The sequence below is a fragment of the Phyllobates terribilis genome, unplaced genomic scaffold (genome assembly GCF_046119375.1).
Source record: "Phyllobates terribilis strain yellow unplaced genomic scaffold, ASM4611937v1 Scaffold_11__3_contigs__length_659146591, whole genome shotgun sequence".
In the NCBI taxonomy this organism is placed as follows: domain Eukaryota; kingdom Metazoa; phylum Chordata; class Amphibia; order Anura; family Dendrobatidae; genus Phyllobates; species Phyllobates terribilis.
Window position 1 is genome coordinate 410,436,187 of NW_027362771.1, and position 23,550 is coordinate 410,459,736.

Sequence of the window (23,550 nt, forward strand, 5' to 3'; positions counted from 1 at the left end):
CCTTAGTTCTTTTAGGGACCCCTCCCCTTATGCTATAGGTCTTCGTTCAGACTAGCCGAGGACTAAGGCGGGTCTGTTCGCTAGGAACAGGCAGCCGGCTACATCATAGGGATTCAAAACCTACAAAAGACAAAAATATATCTCATACCCTACCATCATTATATATAAATGTAAAGCAAAGTTGCATAATAAATATAGGGTACTTAGTGAACTATTTTTGATCAAAAAAAGTATACAAGCCGTCCCACCAGCGGCAAGGTGACCCTAAATTGGGACGGTACCTATACTGTCTATATTAAAAACCTTACTGTATATCAAAGTTGAAGTAATGCATATAAAAGGGTAGACAAATAGGACCGGGTCCCAACTCCAGACCACCTAGGCCCGTGGTAAGCTACATATATACTAATCAGTTCAACAAAGGGGATGCCACACCCTTAAATTGCACAGAATGCAAACAAGACAAAAAACCAAGCAATGTGAACTGAGGTCTAAGATGGTAGACATGCAAGAAATAGGAGCATGTTCACACTAGCAAAAAGAAGCAAAACCTACAAAAGACAAAAATATATCTCATACCCTACCATCATTATATATAAATGTAAAGCAAAGTTGCATAATAAATATAGGGTACTTAGTGAACTATTTTTGATCAAAAAAAGTATACAAGCCGTCCCACCAGCGGCAAGGTGACCCTAAATTGGGACGGTACCTATACTGTCTATATTATAAACCTTACTGTATATCAAAGTTGAAGTAATGCATATAAAAGGGTAGACAAATAGGACCGGGTCCCAACTCCAGACCACCTAGGCCCGTGGTAAGCTACATATATACTAATCAGTTCAACAAAGGGGATGCCACACCCTTAAATTGCACAGAATGCAAACAAGACAAAAAGCCAAGCAATGTGAACTGAGGTCTAAGATGGTAGACATGCAAGAAATAGGAGCATGTTCACACTAGCAAAAAGAAGCAAAACCTACAAAAGACAAAAATATATCTCATACCCTACCATCATTATATATAAATGTAAAGCAAAGTTGCATAATAAATATAGGGTACTTAGTGAACTATTTTTGATCCAAAAAAGTATACAAGCCGTCCCACCAGCGGCAAGGTGACCCTAAATTGGGACGGTACCTATACTGTCTATATTAAAAACCTTACTGTATATCAAAGTTGAAGTAATGCATATAAAAGGGTAGACAAATAGGACCAGGTCCCAACTCCAGACCACCTAGGCCCGTGGTAAGCTACATATATACTAATCAGTTCAAAAAAGGGAATGCCACACCCTTAAATTGCACAGAATTCAAACAAGAAAAAAAACCAAGCAATGTGAACTGAGGTCTAAGATGGTAGACATGCAAGAAATAGGAGCATGTTCACACTAGCAAAAAGAAGCAAAACCTACAAAAGACAAAAATATATCTCATACCCTACCATCATTATATATAAATGTAAAGCAAAGTTGCATAATAAATATAGGGTACTTAGTGAACTATTTTTGATCAAAAAAAGTATACAAGCCGTCCCACCAGCGGCAAGGTGACCCTAAATTGGGACGGTACCTATACTGTCTATATTAAAAACCTTACTGTATATCAAAGTTGAAGTAATGCATATAAAAGGGTAGACAAATAGGACCGGGTCCCAACTCCAGACCACCTAGGCCCGTGGTAAGCTACATATATACTAATCAGTTCAACAAAGGGGATGCCACACCCTTAAATTGCACAGAATGCAAACAAGACAAAAAACCAAGCAATGTGAACTGAGGTCTAAGATGGTAGACATGCAAGAAATAGGAGCATGTTCACACTAGCAAAAAGAAGCAAAACCTACAAAAGACAAAAATATATCTCATACCCTACCATCATTATATATAAATGTAAAGCAAAGTTGCATAATAAATATAGGGAACTTAGTGAACTATTTTTGATCAAAAAAAGTATACAAGCCGTCCCACCAGCGGCAAGGTGACCCTAAATTGGGACGGTACCTATACTGTCTATATTAAAAACCTTACTGTATATCAAAGTTGAAGTAATGCATATAAAAGGGTAGACAAATAGGACCGGGTCCCAACTCCAGACCACCTAGGCCCGTGGTAAGCTACATATATACTAATCAGTTCAACAAAGGGGATGCCACACCCTTAAATTGCACAGAATGCAAACAAGACAAAAAACCAAGCAATGTGAACTGAGGTCTAAGATGGTAGACATGCAAGAAATAGGAGCATGTTCACACTAGCAAAAAGAAGCAAAACCTACAAAAGACAAAAATATATCTCATACCCTACCATCATTATATATAAATGTAAAGCAAAGTTGCATAATAAATATAGGGTACTTAATGAACTATTTTTGATCAAAAAAAGTATACAAGCCGTCCCACCAGCGGCAAGGTGACCCTAAATTGGGACGGTACCTATACTGTCTATATTAAAAACCTTACTGTATATCAAAGTTGAAGTAATGCATATAAAAGGGTAGACAAATAGGACCGGGTCCCAACTCCAGACCACCTAGGCCCGTGGTAAGCTACATATATACTAATCAGTTCAACAAAGGGGATGCCACACCCTTAAATTGCACAGAATGCAAACAAGACAAAAAACCAAGCAATGTGAACTGAGGTCTAAGATGGTAGACATGCAAGAAATAGGAGCATGTTCACACTAGCAAAAAGAAGCAAAACCTACAAAAGACAAAAATATATCTCATACCCTACCATCATTATATATAAATGTAAAGCAAAGCTGCATAATAAATATAGGGTACTTAGTGAACTATTTTTGATCAAAAAAAGTATACAAGCCGTCCCACCAGCGGCAAGGTGACCCTAAATTGGGACGGTACCTATACTGTCTATATTAAAAACCTTACTGTATATCAAAGTTGAAGTAATGCATATAAAAGGGTAGACAAATAGGACCGGGTCCCAACTCCAGACCACCTGCAGGGCAGGAGGCATCTAAGCATGCACCATGGACAGGGGATTGGCTTGCATGCACAACAGCGGAAGAAGCAGTGGTGCCACCTGCAGACACTGTTCCTGGACCCTGGGGTACGGCCCACAAAGTTAGGTGCTTTGCTGCCATGTGCGTGATCATGCTGGTGGTGGTCAAGCTGGTGGTTTTGCCACCCCTGCTGATGCTGGCCTGGCAGGTGGTGCAAATGGCCTTTATGGGGTTATCGGCAGAGTCTTTAAAAAACAACCAGACTCGGGAAGACCTAACAGTTGTACTGGCAACTTCCTTCATGTTGGTGTTATGGGGAGCGGTTGCCTGCCTTCTGTCTGCGGCCACCACACTGCTTCTTCCTGCCTGTTGGTGTGCTCTGCCTCCCTCCCCCTGTGTGCTGCTATCCTCACTCTGCATGTCCTCCTGCCAAGTTGGGTCAGTTACTATATCATCCATCCACTTTCACACCCTGGTTCTCCTCCTGACTTTCTGGCAATTGTGTCTCATCATCGTCCACCTCTTGCGACACTTTCTCACTGTCACCTTCATGCGACCGTGGCTGCTTAAATATTTGGGGATCGCTACATGTGATCTCCACTTGCCCCGCTTCAAGTGGATCGGGCGAGAGGCCCGAATCTATAAATGGAAAAGTGAACAGCTCTTCGGAGTGTCCAAGTGTGGGATCAGTTGTCTCTGGGCACTCGGCATGGTGGGAGCAAGGAGGTTTAGGATGAGGAATATGCGGTCCAGACTCACGGCTACTGAGACTTGACCGTGTGGAAGACAGGGTGGTGGTGGCTAAGTGACTCGAAGCATCACTTCCCTTGTGTGCTGCTGTCCTCGCTCTGCATGTCCTCCTGCCAGGTTGGGTCAGTTACTATGTCATCCACCACCTCGTCTTCCACTTCCGCACCCCGGTCCTCCTCCTGACTTTCTGGCAATTGTGTCTCATCATCGTCCACCTCTTGTGACACTTTCCCACCATTGCCTTCGTGTGACCGTGGTTGCTCAAATATTTGGGCATTGCTACATGCGATCTCCTTTTGCCCCGCTTCAAGTGGGCCAGGCGAGAGGCCTGAATCTATAAATGGAAAAGTGAACAGCTCTTCGGAGTGTCCAAGTGTGGGATCAGTTGTCTCTGGGCACTCGGCATGGTGGGAGGAAGGAGGTTTAGGATGAGGAATATGCGGTCCAGACTCACGGCTACTGAGACTTGACCGTGTGGAAGACAGGGTGGTGGTGGCTAAGTGACTCAAAGCATTATCTGCTATCCAATCAATAACTTTTTCACACTGCTCTGTGTTCAATAGTGGTGTTCTGTGGTCCCCTATTAATTGGGACAGGAAGGTTGGGCGAGAAGATGTGGGTGTTTGTTGTGGCACAATTTCAGCTTGCCCACGGCCTCGGCCTCTGCATGCACCATCACCATCACGTCCAGTTCCCCGTCCCTTGCCACATGCCTTGCCCATTTTAAATGGAGGACAATATCTTCCACGCTCACTACAAATGGCTGAACAGCAAACTGGTGTCAATAGTTTCACTAACACACTGAAACAAATGTTTAATGGAGGCCAGAAATGGCAGTATTTTCTGAAAACGCATATGTGATCCGTGTGACGGAGAAAACACAGTATTAAATAGCTGGCCTATAGGTAACTATTTTGAACAGCAAACTGGTGTCAATAGTTTCACTGACACACTGAAACAAGTTTTTAATGGAGGCCAAAAATGGCAGTGTTTTCAGCGCAATTATATGTGATCCATGTGACGGACAAACCACAGTTTTAAATAGCTGGATTTTAAGCGCTGTAATATGGAAAGGACCTGGCTGTATTCTACAAGCCAATGGCGCAGAAAAACTGTGTTCTCTGGATTGCTTTTTAAGCAAATAATGAGGATTAAGATCCCAAAAAAAATATTCCTGGCTCCTGAGACCTGGGCCTATTTCTAGAAATATCTAACAGCAGCAGCAGATAAAACAGGAATGGAGCCTCTTGTGCTATATGCACTGCAGTCTGCTGTATACCCTGCCTGCCTATATACACTGCCTGCCTAATATCTCTGCAGATGGATTAGTCCTCAGAAGGACTGTTTGTTGAGATGGATATGTGTCTCTAATATAGTTTGGTATACCTACACTAACTAGAAACAAGCAAATCTCTCCCTAGCTCAGCAGCACCTCTCCCTACACTGTCTGATTCCGGAGTGACTGTGACAAACATGGCGGCGCCAGGTCTAATATAGATCCGATGATGCTGTGCGGCCAGCCAATCACTGTAATGCCACAACCAACATGCATTACAGTGAGTGGCAGACAATCCCTGCATGTTCATTGGCTCTGTAAAGAGCTCCAAACATGCAGGGAGGGGACCCAAGCTCCCGCCGAGCAACCCTGGAAATACACGGCGAGCGCCGAGCATCTCGAGCAGTGAGATGCTCGGGCGAGCACCGATCAGTAGCGAGCATGCTAACTCATCACTAATTTTTATACATACATTGTACACAGCAGAATAAGAGATTTTTTTCATCCTATAAAATTGCTAAAAATAATAAAGAAAAAATTTTAATAATGAAATAAATATTGTCATTTTTAATGAGTTTTGTAAAAAAGAATGAACATCACAAATCAGCAAATAACATGAACATATTTGGTGTCCCTGTAATCATAACGACCCGCAGAACACAGCGATCAAATTATTTATGGAGATTGGTAAATGGCGTAAAAAAATGGTGCAATTTATATTTTTTCTATAGTAAACTCATAAAAAATGTAATAAAACTGTAATGCTGAGGCCGTGTTCACACGCAGTGTTAATGCCGCGTTCTTTTTTCTGCTTTTTTTCTGCAGGTGTTTGCTCCACACGGCACAATAACAATCTTCTCTGACTATTGTGTGTTTGCTGCGTTTCTTTTATGCATTTTCCCGCTTATTTGATGTGATTTTGGGGAAGATGTGAAGCAGAGTTTGTAACGCTTTTTAATAGTACAGAACAGCTTTAATTCTGCGCTTAAAAATGAAGCGGCATTTTTTTTCTTCATTCGTTTTTTTTTTCAGAAAAAGCCAAGGAGAAAATGCTCCAAAACCGCAGAGTAGTGATGAGCGAGCGTGTATTGTTAACCCTTTCGGCAAGCACGCTCGGGTGTTCTAGTATTTTCGGCATGTTTGGCATCTACGTTTGAGCCGCAGCGGCTGCATGTGTGTTGCGGCACTAACATAAATGCCGAGCGTGCTTGCCTGTGGGGGAAAAAGATAATGGTAAATGGGTGTGGACTGGGGTGTGGCTAGGGGCGCTACGCGCGCCGCATTATTTGTTCCTCTTTCTGTTCTTCAAAAGTTGGGGGGTATGCCTTACATGCTCACCTCTTTATAAGAGGGGAAGATTAAAAAATTCAAAGTCTTGAGAAGGAGAGGTTCCCCAAACAAAGTACATTTTATTAATAGATCTTGGAATAATAATAATTTCCACAATTGGATATGTTAAATAAAAATGTTCCTGTGCTGAGATAATCTTATAAATGTTCCCCTGCTGTGTAATGGCTCTGTCTGACCGTGCAGGAACCTGGTGGTATGATCAGACCATGTTCCTGTACAGTGAGACACAGCCATTACACAGGACATATCAGAGGCCCATTAATAAGACTATCTCAGCACAGGAACATTTTTTAACACATCCAATTGTGGAACTTATTATTATTCCAAGATCTATTGACTAAAACTAACTTTGTGGGAAAACCCCTTTAACAAGAAAGAAGATGCTGCCACTTTGCAATTAGTAATTGTAGTTTGTAATTATTCTGTATTTGCAGTGACTCCCTGCTGAGCTTGTGATAGGCTTGTGTTTATACACAGCAGCCAATATCAGAGGCAGACCTGCAGGGGGAGGAAGAGAGCAGCAGTATAGGCCAATGATCTAACAGAGGGTGTGTCTCAGACTACCTCTGGGACTACATTGAAGCTCTAGCTAAGATATTGCCAAAGATTACATATCTGAGGACTGGAGCTGGGATAAAAATCAGCCAAACCGCAGGAACTTAGGATGATAAATAGTAGATAATGTTCAGCTATAGGAACTGTTTTACATATAATTTTGAGCTTCTGATTGGATAGTAGCTTAAAGAAAAATGAAACCCTTGAAACAAATAAAACAGAGACCTTCTATATTTTAAATGGCAATAAATTAATTATGTGTTCTGTACTTAATTACAAGCCAATAAATTGAAGACATGAATGTTTATATCTGCAGAGCTATCGCCAAGTTCGACTTAATGAACTTCTACAGGAACATTCTCGTTCTGCTAACCTCATTGTTCTGTAAGTATATTATACCTTTTGGGTCAACCAAGAGGCTAAACTGTAAACTTCTAGCTCAGTGAAAAATAATATATATTGTGATCTTCTAGCCTTTTAATTTGCAGGTTAAAATAAAAAAGCACTACTTGGCTTGAGATATCAAAGCATCTTTTGTATTGTTGTGCCTGAACTATAGTTATTTCCACGGGTCATTCATCAGATTCACAGAGTGCTGATACTGATAAACTATATGTCATTGCATGGCTTCAGGATCTTCTCCCCTTTGGCACAACCATGCCGAGACACATAGTCTAGCTCTAAGAAAACTATGACAGTAACACTCAGTCGGCCCTCAGTACTGAAAAAATACACATAATTAAGATATGTGCACAAATACTGTTTGTATTGTATATACAGCGGTGCCAGAAAGTTTCCATATTTTTCTATAAATTTGACCTAAAACTACATGAGATTTTCACACAAATTCTGAAAGTAGATAATGAGAACCAAACAAACAAATGAGTCAAAAACAATATACTTTGTCAATTTTTTGTTATTGAGGAAAATCATTTAATATCACAAGTCTGTGAGTGGCAAAAGTAGGTGAACTTTTAGGATTAGCAGATAATTTAAAAGTGAAATTAGAGTTTGATGTTTTCAATCAATGGGATGACAATCAGGTATGAGTGGGGTGGTCTGTTTTATTTAAAGAACACAGAGCTAGTCTGATAAACGCATGTTTATAGAAGTGTATGATGGAACAAAAAAAGGAGACCCCACACCACCTGTAAAAACATAGTGGTGGTAGTATCATGTTCTGCTGCATCTGGCCAAGGGCAGTTTGCCATCATTGATGAAACAATAAATTCTGAGTATGATCAGCAATTTGTAAAGAAAAATGTCAGAACATCTGTCCATGAGCTGAATCTCATGAGAATGTTAAAACTTTGTAATGGCCAAGACACAGTCCTGACCTTAATCTTATAGAAATGTTTTGGGAGGACCTGAAGCAAGCTGATCATGGGAGAAACCCACCAACATAGCAGAGTTAAAGTCATAGCAGAGGAATAGGCTAAAATACCTCCATCCAATGTGTAGGACTAATTAACAATTAGTGGAAATGTTTAGGTGCATTTATTGCTACATAAGGGGATCACACCAGATACTGAAATCAAAAGTACTTTTGCCACTCACAGAAGTGTGATATTGCATAATTTTCATAATTTTTCTAATTTAAAAAATATGACTAGGTCTAATACACTTGAGTAATTTATTGATTTGATTCTCTTTATCTGATTTTAGAACTTGTATGAAAATCTGATGTAGTTTTAGGTTAAATTTGAGCAGAAATATGGAAAGGGTTCACAAACTTTCAAGAACCACTGTATATAGTAATTACAACAATTAACAACATTAATAAGTGATATGTGTTATACAGGTATATACACAAAACGTACAAATATATATACAAAAAAGGCCGTCCCTTGAGTGCGGAGAGTCATACAACTACTGATTAGATATTGATAGACGATACTATTTTGACTCTTAATTTGACTAAGGAAAAAAGAGAAAAAGAAAAAAATGCCTAGCATGGATAAAAACATATACCCTTAATAATATATATAAACACAAAAAGAATATCATCGGCATAACAGGCATAGAAAGTTACATAAACAGGGGTGGGTAAGAATAATCAATTACTGTGATGGTAGGTAGTGGTGGTACAGAGGGAATGTAATGGATACATAAAGCATAAAAGTTGTGATCAATAGCTGTATATGGCTAAAGGATCAAAACAATTGTTCCTAAATGGTAATACCATATAGTATGTGTATAATGTTGATGCTTGTTATCACTTTGACTAACTATCATAACAAGCATCATAAATTGTAGTCCAGATGTACATGGACATTGCATAATAATGAAGGCTATTCGCCACGTAAGTTTCCTCACCACATATGCACATGGAAAAAGAAATAAAGTATCATCAAAGCATAATGTACCATGGTATGAACATCATAAAAAGGTTAACCATAACAAACTATGGATACCTCAGTAGTCAGAGAGTGAAGACAACTATAAGAAAAGTGGAGCCATATACCATGTGTGACGTTACTCACTACGTATGGACATGCCATGAGGTGGGAGGTCCGGGAGTCCAAGGTCAAAAGCCAAGAGGATATGTCATAAAAAGATGGGTGAGGCAAAGGTGTAGTCAGGTCACAGTCCGGTGTCAGAATTTCAAAAAGGCTGCAGATCAAGACAAAGCGGCTAGACAAACAAATGGTCAAAGGCAAATCCAAAGTTGGTCAACAAAGATCAAAATACTAGAACTCTCTACACAGAGCAAATACACACGAAACTGAGCAGAGCTACAACTGGCAGAGATAAGAGGCTGACCGCCCTGGCCCTGATTGGGCAACTGGACTGTCACTCACCACACTGACATCTTAGCACGCCCAAGGTTTAGATTGGACAGCTGAGCTGTCTATCATGATACTGACAGCTCAGCATGCTCCTGCCCCAGATTGGATGGCTGAACAGCCATTTACCACACTGAGAGGAGGAATCGTGACACCATCATATAAACATACCCACCCATGAAACACACATGACACTCGTTTTGCTAAAGCTTCATCTGGGGTATCAATTTCTCTTAATTTGACTAAATAGCGATGGTAAAAAAAAAATCCCACCTGTAAGTCTTCCCAGTTCTGTTCACCATATTCGTACCTGACTTGCCTGTTCACACGTAAAAGCTATGTATACATGTACAAGCTTCCTTTTACTATTCCAATGCATTTCAAATTAAAAATATGTGGGAACATTGTAGATGGTCTTGATTACAAATCTCCTAGTGGTTTATGTACAGAGGGGAAAAAACGTATTTAGTCAGCCACCAATTGTTCTCCCACTTAAAAAGATGAGAGAGGCCTGTAATTGACATCATAGGTAGACCTCAACTATGAGAGACAAAATGAGGTAACAAATTCTGAAAATCACATTGTCTGATTTGGAAAGAAATCTTTTTTCAAATTTTGGAGGAAATTAAGTATTTAGTTAATCACAAACAAGCAAGATTTCTAGCTCTCACAGACCTGAAACTTCTTCTTTAAGAGGCTCCTCTGTCCTCCACTCATTACCTGTAGTACTGGCACCTGTTTGAACTTGTTATCATTATAAAAGACACCTGTCCACAACCTCACACAGTCACACTCCAAACTCCACTATGGTGAAGTCCAAAGAGCTGTCGAAGGACACCAGAAACAAAATTGTAGCCCTGCACCAGGCTGGGAAGACTGAATCTGCAATAGGCAAGCAACTTGGTGTGAAGAAATCAACTGTGGGAGCTTTAAATTAGAACATGGAAGACATACAAGACCACTGATAATCTCCCTCGATCTGGGGCTCCACACAAGATCTTACCCCGTGGGGTCAAAATGATCTCAAGAACAGTGAGCAAAAATCTCAGAATCACACGGGGGGAACTAGTGAATGACCTGCAGAGAGCTGGGACCAACGTTACACAGGCTACCATCAGTAACACACTACGCCACCAGGGACTCACATCCTGCACTGCCAGACGTGTCCCCCTGCTTAAGCCACTACATGTCCGGGCCCTTCTGAAGTTTTCTAGAGAAGTTTGCGTGTTTGGATGAGAAAGAATGCTGAGTTGCATCCAAAGAACACCATTCCTACTGTGAAGCATGGGGGTGGCAACATCATGCTTTGGGTCTGTTTCTGTGCCAAGGGACCAGGACGACTGATCCGTGTGCATGAAAGAATGAATGGGACCATGTATCGTGAGATTATGAGTGCAAACCTCCTTCCATCAGAAAGGGCATTGAAGATGAAATGTGGCTGGGTCTTTCAGCATGACAATGATCCCAAGCACACCGCCAGGGCAACGAAGGAGTGGCTTCGTAAGAAGCATTTCAAGGTCCTGGAGTGGCATAGCCAGTCTCCAGATCTAAACCCTATAGAAAACCTTTGGAGGGAGTTGAAAGTCTGTGTTGCCCAGCGACAGACCCAAAACATCACTGCTCTGCATGTAGGAATGGACCAACATACCAGCAACAGTGTGTGCCAACCTTGTGAAGACTTACAGAAAATGTTTGACCTCTGTCATTGCCAACAAAGGATATATAACAAAGTATTGAGATGAACTTTTATAATTGACCAAATACTTATTTTCCACAAAAAATTGAAAAAAAATTATTTCCAAATCAGACAATGTGATTTTCAGGATTTGTTTTCTCATTTTGTCTCTCATAGATGAGGTCTACCTATGATGTCAATTACAGGCCTCTCTCATCTTTTTAAGTGGGAGAACTTGCACAATTGGTGGCTGACTAAATACTTTTTTCCCCACTGTATGCAGGTCCTGTACAGATCTATTTGTATCCTTGATTACAAACAACAAATAAACCATGTGTACTTTGATCATGCACGTATGTGTTATTCCCTTTCCATCCTTTTTTGCTGTCTTTGGTTTAGGAAGATGGTTCAGATGGAATGGAGCAAGAAAGAAAGAATTACAGAATCAGACTAAATGGACAGAATTATTAATTGAGATTATATCCAAAGTTTTTTTTTTTTTTAAGATAAACTTGAGTATAAAAAAGACTTAGAAAAGTACATAACTTATATCTAAGATAAGTACGGGGTTCAAATTATTTCAAAATTTTAAAATAATCTTCTATTTTTATCTATTTTACAGGAGCCTTCCTGTTGCAAGAAAAGGAACAGTTTCTGATCACCTTTACATGGCATGGGTAGAAATCCTCTCTAAAAATCTTCCACCTGTGCTACTGATTAGGGGAAATCACAAAAATGTACTGACTTTCTATTCTTAACACAAAAATTCTATTTCCATGTGCCTGTATTTACTGTATCCAAAAGGAAAAAGTTCTAAATTGATGCCAAAAAAAAAGTGAAATATAATTTTTTTTGTGAAATGAAAATTCTATTTCTTATTTGAAAATCTAACATGATTTAAATGACCGATACTGATTAATACGACCTAGAGAACATATGACTATATTTGTCACAAACAAAATGTAATTGTATTTCATACTCTGACAATCTTATAATCGGTTCTCTGTCCTATTTTATTGAACTCAATATTGCATCTTAATTTTAGATCTGTTGTAATTTGGCATCTGTATGACAACCTGTCAGCCCCTGCATTACAAACATCTATGTTTTACTCTGAAAGGCTTTGGTGCTTCAGATAAAAAATCTAGTTGAAGGCGCAATCGGGGATGAGGTGACTTATCAAAAAGACATATACGCGCGGGTTTTTCCGCAATCACTTCCCTAGACTGACAGGTCTTTCCCTATGTGAGTATAGGCAGAGATCTGCTTGTCTAGCTGTAGTGTTTCAGAGTAAAACAGATATTTATAATTCAGAAGCCGGTTTATGATTCCTTCTGCTCGTGGTACAGGCATCATGAATCAGATGACAGGTTTCCTTTAAAGGGGATTGACCGCTCTTCTAATATACTGTAAATCTGTAGTCACTTTATATGGCTGCAGACTTCTGAATCCTGACATTATGTGGTGCGCACGCTGTCAGGATCCGCCGATATTGTCAGTGAGAGCAGACTGTAAGTTTATGATTTGCATACATGCCAACTAGATGTGATTGGCTTCTCTCATTTCACTTGTATTGATAGATTCCACTCACGTCTAGTTGGAATGTGGTCAAAAGTATGCAAATTGCATACTTGCGTTCACATGACTGGCTGCTCTCACCGGCAATCCTGACAGCGTGTACACTGCATGCTGCCAACATTCATAAGTCAGTAGTCACATTCCCTTTAATGTTTAACTACTTATGAACTATATGTTATATTTTGATGGTAACACAGAAATGTTCTATATTATCTTCAGTCCTACTGATTTAATCTCTAGACATAAGAATGTATGTAAAGATAAATAAATCTATATAAGTAACTTATTTTAAAGTTCATGAAATCTTCCATAAATCCTATGCCTTCTTTGTTCACACATTTTTGGTTTACTATATTTTGATTTTTGACCATTTATAATGCTTTGTAGTGATTTGGATTTCTTTTAAACAATCAATAAATGGAATAAATATGTAATTGGATATCTGTCATATATATCAAATATATTATATAAGCTTTTTATCAACAGAACAATACGGAAAAAAAAGCAATCAGCGTTTTTATTCTAGTAATGAAATCAATATTATACTGTCCATTAAATTGTTATTTAAACTGAAGCATTGTTTACCTTTTACCAAACTGGCTGGGATTACATTTCAGAAGAAATGTGGTGTGACAGAGTCACTGGTGTTATATGTGAGGGGAGGTATGTGTCACTCAGGATGCTTTCCTGTGTAAACTGAGACCTACTGAATTTCTGCCAGCATGTTATGTGCTGGGAATTTTATCTTTTAAAAGAGTGTGGTTTTATGGGAATAACATAGAGAGGGAGGGAAGTCATTCCCCATATCTCCCCTTCAGGGTGTGGCTGAGCAAACTTTAAATGTTCAGTCCTGTTTTTTTTTTCTCTATGTTGTGTTTGGAGAAGCAAGGTCTCCAGACTGAACAGCCTTAGCTCAGGACGGAGCTGAAGGCTGGACATAACCTGTGTGGGTGAACCGCACACCCACACATATGGACTGTGCTACCATGCTACCATTTATCTTTTGTTTTGTTGTTTTGCCAGTAAGGCAGTGTTTATCTTTGCTGGAGTTGCATGGATTTATGCCATATAATAAAGCCTGCAGAGAAAACCCGGTTCCTGAGCCTACTTCCAGAAGCGGCCGAGCGAGTCGTCCTACCACAGTTTGTGTGAGAGTGCATTCTAAATTCCAGGAACACATGTACCTGCCACAGAGACCGGTGGATGTTCTGGGTGAAAGCTGCCAGCCAGCCAGAGAAGTCTGGCAGCATGGAGGAGCTCATTAAGCACCTGGTGCAGAGCCAACAACAGATGCACCAACAGCACTTGCAGAGCCAGCAGCAGCACCAGGAGACAACCAAACTGTTGTTGCAACAGATCCAGTTGCAGCAAAAGGCGCAGCAGCAGCACCAGCAGGAACAGCAGCAGCAGATACAGCTTCTGGCGGACGCCATCCAGGGCAGGACAACCGCCCCACCCTCAAGGCTGACTGATGACTCCCACGTCAGGAAGGCGGTAAGATGGGCCATGCAAAAGATGACCCCTGGGGATGATGTAGAAGTATTTCTGACTGTCTTTGAGAGGGTGGCTGATCGGGAGAAACTTCCTCCAGAACAGTGGGCAGAGGTTCTGACATTATATTTGTCGGGGGAACCCCAAAAGGCATATTACGACTTGGCACTGCAGGATGCCAAGGAATACGCCAAGCTAAAGACAGAGATCTTAGCACGCCTGGGAGTGAATATGGCAGTGAGAGCCCAACGAGTCCACCATTGGGCGTATGCCAGCGAAAAAAAACCTCGATCGCAGATGTTTGACCTACTGCATCTCGTTCAGAAGTGGTTGCAGCCAGAGTCCTCCACTCCGGCCCAGATGGTTGAGCGGGTGGTGATTGATAGATTTGTGCAGTACAGTACAGACTTGGGTTGCCCAGGGCGATTCCCAGAACGCAGATGACTTCATCGGCCTGGAAGAGAGGTACCAGGTGGTTGAGAAATCCCTTGGGAAATGAGAAATAGTCACTCCTCCGTACTGGGATACCCAAAAGGGGGGTGGGGGGGGTTCACCACGTAAGGGGTCTAGAGCCACCACTAGGAGGCGTTCCACTCCCACTGAAGGCGCCACAAGGACTGTTGCTAAAGATCTAGTCTGTTGGCGGTGTCACAACCCTGGACATGTAGCCGCCAGGTGTCAATTGTCCCCCGAGATCATGGACTGCAGCCTAGGCAGACGGGTCTGCTATTATGTGTATCCAGCCTGTTGTGTGGACTGTCGACCCGGTGAGGGCCTCAAGCGTGTGCCGCATCCGATAATAAAGTGATGGTGCTTGGACTGTTGGATTCAGGGAGTCTAGTGACCCTTATCAGTGCCAACCTTCCCCACTAGCTGATCTCTGCCAAGACTGTGGGCATCCACTGCATACATTGGGATGCCAAGGACTACCCGGTGGCCACAGTGACAGTGGGAACAGGCTGTGGTGCCCAATCCCACAAAGTTGGGGTGGTTAAGGACTTCATACATCCCATCATATTGGGGCGTGATTTCCCATTGTTCTGGGACTTGTGGGGGAAAGGTACAAGACTGAGTCATGTGGACAAGTTCCAGGTCCCTAAGGAAATACCCCCGTTGGCATCTGAAGGGGATGAGTTCCTATTGTGTGTCCTTGCCAGCAACGAGGACAAGACTGTGACTGAGGAGGCCGACCTCCCTGAGTTAGAGGTGGCAGGAGAGAACTTTAGGTCTGCTCAAGTTCTGAACTTGACCTTGAAGGGCGCATGGGACAATGTTACTGTCTGTAACGGGGTTGCTCAAGAGCTGGGGGCAGACACCAGGTACCCACACTTCACAGTTCAGGGGGAGTTATTGTATCAGGTGACGAAACCAAGGGGTGATGAGATAGTAAAGCAGCTGTTAGTTCCAGGGCCCTACCCACAGAAGGTATTAGATATGGCCCATTCGCATGTTCTGGGGGGACACCTGGGGGTCGAGAAATCTCAGGAGAGGATATTGAGGGGGTTTTATTGGCCAGGGTGTTACCGGGAGATCCTGAACTATTGTAGGTCCTGCCCCATCTGCCAGATAACCACGCCCTCCTCCCACTTCCGTAGTCTTTTAATCCCCCTACCTGTGATAGAAATCCCCTTAGAGAGGATTGCCGTGGACCTAGTGGGGCCCTTAGTCAAATCAGCCCGGGGCCACCAATGCATCCTGGTGGCCATGGACTATGCGACCTGGTACCCGGAAGCGGTACCACTGAGGAACTCGTCGAGTAGGAGCATAGCCCATGAACTTGTCCATATATTTGCTTGGTAAGAGAGGTCCCACAAGCCTCTACAGGTATCTCCCCATTTGAGCTACTGTATGGACGACATCCACGAGGGCTCCTGGATATTGCCAAGGATACCTGGGAGTCTGAGATTACGCCCCACCGGAGCATCATAGAACATGTCGCCCAGATGCAGGAGAGAATGGCGAAAGTGATGCCTATCATGAAGGCTCATCTCCTCCAGGCACAAGAGGCCCAGGCAAGGGTCTATAACCGGTCAGCAAGGCTTAGGCAGTTCTAGCCTGGGGATCATGTTCTGGTGCTTATTTCCATCTTTGAGAGCAAGTTCCTGGCCAAGTGACAAGGCCCGTATGAGGTGGTGGAGAAACTCAGCGAAGTGAACTACAAAGTTCACCAGCCTGGTCGAAGAAAGCTGCACCATGTATACCATGTGAACTTGCTCAAGCCGCGGCGAGATCAGGAAATGCTGGGAGCTTCTTGTTTGGGACCCAGTCCGAAATCAAAAGTCGAGGACGTCACGATAGCAGAGACTCTATCGTCGGCACAGAAGCAACAATGTAGAGAGCTGCTGCAACGGAACCGTGACCTGTTCTCGGAGTTGCCAGGGCGTACGGAGGTGGTCGAGAATGAGATGCTGATGGAAGCGCATGTTAGGGTAAACCTCAAACCCTATAGGATTCCTGAAGCCCGCCATAAGGTAATCTCAGCTGAGGTGACGAGGATGCTGGACCTCGACATGATAGAGGAATCGAAGAGCGGATGGTCAAGTCCCATCGTTCCAAAGCCCAATGGGGAGTGGAGATTTTGTAATGACTACCGCAGGCTGAATGAGGTTTCCAAGTGTGACGCATTTCCGATGCCCCTCGTCGATGAACTCGAGAGGCTTGGACCTGCGAGATATATTACCACCCTCGACTTGACGAAGGGCTACTGGTAAATCCCCATGTCCCAGAGGGCCAAGGAGAAAAAAGCTTTCTCAACACCTGATGGGTGCTTCCAGTACACCAGAATGCCTTTCGGACTGCAGGGGGCCCACATAAAAAGTATGCCGCAGCCTACCTTGATGACATTGTCATCTTTAGCCCAGACTGGGCTAGTCATCTGCCAAAGGTACAGCCGATTCTGGATGCTCTAAGGAAGGCAGGATTTACGATAAATCCGAGAAAATGTGCCTAAGAAGCAGACATTCCTCATATATATTATAGCTGTCAAACAGTCGCAAATCATGCACACAGAGAGACTGAAACATAACACCCGAGCATGTGTAAGATACTCGGTGTTCGCCCGAGCATACTCGCTGAAAGGGTTAACAGAACATACTCGTGAATCACTACCGGCTGTTTGTCTTGTCTAAGTAAGACAGAGTTAAAACACAGCGCCATGGGTTGGCATGACAGCCAGGGGTCTGCAGAAGACCCCCGTGCCCGTCATTGCAGATCTCCTATGGATGCTGGCTCATGGCTGGTGTTCATAGGAGATGATCATTTCTGCTACACATAGCAGGGCTGAAGATTGCAGCTTCAAGTCTCCTAAGGAGACTATTGAAATTTGCCCCATTCAAAATAAAACAATAAAAAAAATACATGCATGGTTTCGCTGGGTTCAGAATCGCCCGATCTATCAAAATATAAAAAGAATTAATCTGATTAAGTCTAAGTGCCCACGATGCAGAAATGCTTCGTATTTTTTCTGCATCTCCGTGGCAGGAAAAACGCATGCGGATTTTACATGTGTTTTTCCTGCCAGGTAGAAGCGTTTGTCAAGCGTTCTTCACATGCATTTCCGCATGCGGGTTATCAAGAGCTTTTCCGAGCGATTTTAGCATCACTTGGAAAGTGCTTGACAACTTGGTCACACTATATAAATCCATGCAACCAGTCTGGATTTATATAGTGTGACCAAGTTAATAGTTAAAAAAAGGATAAAAAATGGTAAAAAATAGAAAAAAAACCCATTATACTTACCTTCGGCGGTCGCGTGACCTATCACATGACTAAATGACATCATGGAAGGTCCTTTTACACCATCACGAACCGCCAGGGAGCCAAGACGCATCGCTGAGGAGACCGAGGGCCATCGGAAGGTAAGTATAATGTTTTTTTTTATTTTAATTCTTTTCTAACTAGAGGCACTATGGTACCTGGGTCTGGAGGAGAGTCTCCTCTTCTCCAGACCCGGGTACCATCCGCGCATTGAATCGCTTAATATCCGCATGTGTACATATACTCATGCGGATATTATGCGATTCAATGCAAGTCAATGGCGGCAATTACGCCGCGTTTGCACAAAATTAATGGACATGCTGCCGATTTTTCCGCAATGATAATCCGCAGCGGAAATTTCTGCAGCATGTGCACAGCACATGTGGATTATCATTGAGGACCATGGGGCATGTATTACCAAGCATTATTTAAGCGTTTTCGCTGCGGAAATTCCGCTGCAAAAACGCTTGAAAAATGCATAGTGGGCACGCAGCCTGATAAATGGCGTAATAAGAAAAAAAATCAAAACGCCAGAATTAAGTTTTTTTGGTCGCTGCAACATTGCAATAAAATGCAATAACAGGCGATCAAAACATTGTATCTACCCCAAAATTGTATCAGTAAAAACGGCAGCTCAAGCACAAAAAGTAAGCCCTCACCCAGCCCCAGATCCCTAAAAATGGAGACTCTACAGGTTTCAGAAAATGGCGCCATTTTTTTTTTTTTACAAACTTTGTAATTTCTCTTCACCACTTAAATAAAAAATAACTTATACATATTTGGTACCTATAAACTCGTAATGACCTGGAGAATCATTATGGCAGGTCAGTTTTAGCATTTAATGAACATGGTAAAAAAAAATCCAAAAAACAATTGTGGAATTGCACTTTTTTTTTACAATTTCACCGCATTTGGATTTTTTTTCTTGTTTTCCAGTACACAATATGTTAAAATCAATGGTGTCGTTCAAAAGTACAACTCGTCCCGCAAAAAAAGCCTTCACATGGCCATATTGACTGAAAAATCAAAAAGTTATTGCTCTGAGAAGAAGGGGAACAAAAAATGAATACACAAAAAAACAAAAAAAACAAGGTGGAAAAGGGGTTAAGATTTATTACACAGTTTCAGTAGAAAACCTTCACAATTGTCCTGATCTTGCTCTCTGCATTGGTTCCAACACACTCACGGGACTTCTCTCTTCCTCCCTATGTTTCAGCAAGTGATGAAGGGGGCTGGTTTTGAGGCTCAGTTGGTCAGCTAAGGTAACCCCTTTATCTACCTCTGGATGTGCCATGGTGTGAACGATTGTTATTTTTCTTCTTGATTGAAGCTGAGCACTTCAGCGTTTTTTAAATCTGCAGCATGTTAACTCTTTTAGCATTTATGCAGTTTTTTTCACCCATAGAAAGCAATGAAAGTTCAAAAACGCTGCAAAAAATACACCAAAAAGGGTTTGCTGCATTTTTCTCAATGGTTTTGGTGAACAAAACTAACTTTATTAAACATGTACTATGGACAAATCAAACATGTAATCCGCACCAGAAAAAAAAAGGAGAAAAAAAGTCAGCTGCATTTTATGCACAGTTTTTTTTTACTGCCAAAGGGGAAGGTTTGGCTGCAGAAACAAAAACCTCTGCAAAATCACCATGTGTGAACATACCCTTACCGAAGTCAATCTACTTTTCTGTCTCTGGATCACCTATGATGGAAAATTTGGCTGGCCTAGCTAATGAATTAGTAACCTTCCTTTATTACGTCACCAACACATCGGAGGGGGAATACAACATCTCTGAGTGCGTTGAAGCTAATGTGGAAGTGGAGCAGCTGAGAAAAGGACGGCTGCTAAAATCAAACCAATGCTGGAGCTTTCATAAATAAGGTACATTAATAAGTGGACATGGATGATTAACATTGTGGACAATATTTTTGAAGATTTACTGTTTTGTCAAGGTTTAAAAAGGATAGTCACCCGTAAATTGAGCACTTAGTTTTACAAAGGAGTACCTGACAAATGAATGATCTTTGTGCTCTTATTTCCTTTTTGACTATGCCTATTAATCCAGATAAGTGGTCCAGATCCATATTCATCCACTGTAATGTAACAGCCCCATTCCAAGTCAAGGCTTGGATCCTGTCGGATTTATTATAAACACAAATCAGAACATGAACCTTTAGCATAGCATATTTATCCTGCAGGTAATGGCCGAGTGAGGATATCATCTAGATTAGTGCTGGCACATACAGCTCACTGTATGCTACATGAGCACAGTGAAGAGTTTACTTACTGATGTTTTGTTCACTTTTCTTATTCTCTTTATTTGCATGTATTTTTAAGGGAAAAAAAATCTAAGAATACCGCTATAGTGTATCTATGTGATATAAAAAACGCGCGAAACGCGCGTCAGGGACGACTTCTAATAGTTTCGTCAGACAGTATCATGCCATAATTGACCGCACTATAGAGTGCGGTGTTACAGTGCTGCATAAAACCAGATTTACCCCGTTTTAGCTGTCAGCTCTGTCTGAGCTGACAGACCGCTGACTTAGTTGAAATTGTCTCTCACGCTGATCACACCCATATATGTGTTGACAGCGTGGGAGAGGCCGATAGTGGCACATGCTAGCCGCATCTGATATCCAAATCGGCAGAAAGCGTGTTGGATGTCCTATACAATCAGGAGATCGTGACTTAGTTGGATCACTTGCTTCTCCCGCTGATCGTCAACTCTTGTGCAGAGAGCGTGAGAGAGACTATCAGTGGCTAAGCTGAGCCACTTGTATATCCAAGCTGGCTAAGATTGTGATAACACCTAGTCCATTTAGGGCTCGTGACTCAGATAAATCACTTGCCTCTACCGCATTCATGTGCGGACAGCGTGTGAGAGACTGTCAGTGGCATAGCTGAGCTGCTTGTGTTCCTAAGTCTGTTATATTGCCGGAGTTATTTCATTGCCGACAGCACGACTGGAGCTGCGAGTGGAATTATTAAGGATCCATTATACAGATTGTGTGACAGGTGTAATAGTGTGCCCTGATAACCTTTGTATAAGGGCTCATTATATTTATACCTATCAGACCTGCCACACTTTTGAAGTCACTTTAAAATATGGGGAGTGTATCCAATGGGCTAGGATAATTTTTTACTATTGAATTCACACTGGCCAATTGAGCCTTTATTTAATAAAATCTCTCCTGGCTGAGGATACTAGTCCAATTCAGCACACTCTTGATATAATCTATGGCATTTATTTTGTAAGCATAAACCCAGCCATCAATTATAAAGGACATTTGCTAGGGGCTTATTTTATTAATAATTTGATTTACTGTCTGACTCTATCAGTAATTTAGTGGATCATGACTCCATTTATATAATCATGATCCATTATACATCCCTAATGGGATGTATGATTTACTAGGTTTTAATATTATTATTTAATAAAGAATTTCACTTTTACTCACACCCTTTTCCCTTCTTTTCCCTTTCCTAATTGTTTACTTGTAATTTGGTGGTGTTCACCTTTGTGAGTACTGTCTGATGAGATCAGAGAATACTTTGACTATATCTATGTGATACACAATCCTAATATGCATCACTGTGAACAAATAACAAACATATCACTTCATCTCTATACAAAAATGGCCATTTTTTATTTCAAACTTTTTTTTATGTTATAAAAGTCACATGTAGATATAACAAGGTAAAAACAATTATTTATTATGCTTACTTATATAGCGCCATCATCTGCAGCACTTTACAGACATCATCATCGCTCTCCCCATTGGGGCTCACAGTCTACAGGTGCATCTCACAAAATTAGAATATCATCAAAAAGTTCATTTATTTCAGTTCTTCAATACAAAAAGTGAAACTCATATATTATATAGAGTCATTACAAACAGAGTGATCTATTTCAAGTGTTTATTTCTGTTAATGTTGATGATTATGGCTTACAGCCAATGAAAACACAAAAGTAATTATCTCTTAGAATTAGAATACTTTATAACAACAGCTTGAAAAATGTTTTGGAAATCCGAAATGTTGGCCTACTGAAATGTATGTTCAGTAAATGCACTCAATACTTGGTCGGGGCTCCTTTTGCATCAATTACTGCATCAATGCAGTGTGGCATGGAGGCGATCAACCTGTGGCACTGCTGAAGTATTATGGAAGCTCAGGATCGTTTGGTGCACCTGGGAGCCGGGTTACGGGTAGCTAAGAGGGATGGGTGGGTCCAGCTACCCACATACCTCACCTCTGGGTGTGGTTAACAAACTATAAAATGGAGGCTGTTGTTTCCAAACGGAAAGCCAATAAACATGCAGGGATTGCCTGCCAGTCACTGTAATGCTGTAGCCATGTTGGTTGTGGGCATTACAGTGATTGGCTGGCCGCACAGCATTATCAGGTGTATATAAGACCGGGCGCTGCCATGCTCGTCACAGTCTACCCTGGAGTCACACAGAGTAGGGAGAGCTGCGTCAGGGAGAGATTTGCTTCTTCATAGTTAGTATAGGTATTCCAGAACAACTAAACTAACAGTCCTTCTGAGGACTAATCCAGCTGCATATATTCAGTGGTGATAGCAGGAGTTAGGCAGACAGTGAATATGGCAGACTGCAGTGCATATAATGCAAGAGGGTCCATTGAACGTTCCTGCTGCTGCTGTTCTTACAGATATTTGTAGACATAGCCACAGATATCAGGGGCCAGGGGCATTTTTTTTTATCTTAGTCCTGGTTATTTGCTTAAAAAGCAATCCAGAGTACACCATTTTTCTGCTCCATTTGCTTGTTCTCACTGCAGAATAAAGCCAGATCTGTTCCATATTTCAGTGATAAAAATCCAGAAATTTAAACTGAACGTGGAAAATATTGGCCTCCTTTTCCATTCTGTTGCAGTGTGTCGGTGAAGCTATTCACACTAGGTGTCTGTGAAGGATAATATTAGCAAATTACAGGCCTGCTATTTAAAACCGTGCTTCTCTGTCAGACATAACACCTATAAGAGTGTTCCAAAATCTGACATTTCTTCCATTTTCATTACGTTGCAGTGTGTCGGTCAAGCTGTTCACACTAGGTGTCTGTGAAGGGTAGTATTAGTAAATTACAGGCCAGCTATTTAAAATTATTGTTCTCTGTCAGACGTATCACATATAACTGCGTTCCAAAATCAGCCATTTCTTGTGAACATGGAAAATATTGTCCTCCATTAAAAATGGGCAAGGTGTGTGGCAAGGGACGGGGAAGTGGAAGTGATGGTGATGGTGCATGCAGAGGCCGAGGACGTGGCCGTGGGCAAGCTGAAATTGTGCCATGACAAACACCCACATCTTGTCACTCGACCTTCCTGTCCCAATTACTAGGG

At 41.7% G+C, this 23,550-nt stretch overlaps 1 protein-coding gene across 3 annotated transcripts in view; it reads left to right on the forward strand.

Annotated features, from left to right (window-relative positions):
- The window catches only part of SLC12A1 (solute carrier family 12 member 1), a 183,997-nt gene extending 170,625 nt beyond the window's left edge, over positions 1-13,372 (forward strand). For all 3 annotated transcript variants that reach the window (XM_073653066.1, XM_073653067.1, XM_073653068.1), the window contains 2 exons: positions 7,216-7,283; positions 11,983-13,372. In XM_073653066.1, the coding sequence (XP_073509167.1) occupies positions 7,216-7,283; positions 11,983-12,118 (204 nt within the window). In that variant the 3' untranslated portion in view covers positions 12,119-13,372. The remainder of the gene's footprint in view (positions 1-7,215; positions 7,284-11,982) is intronic.
- The last annotated feature ends 10,178 nt before the right edge of the window (positions 13,373-23,550 follow it).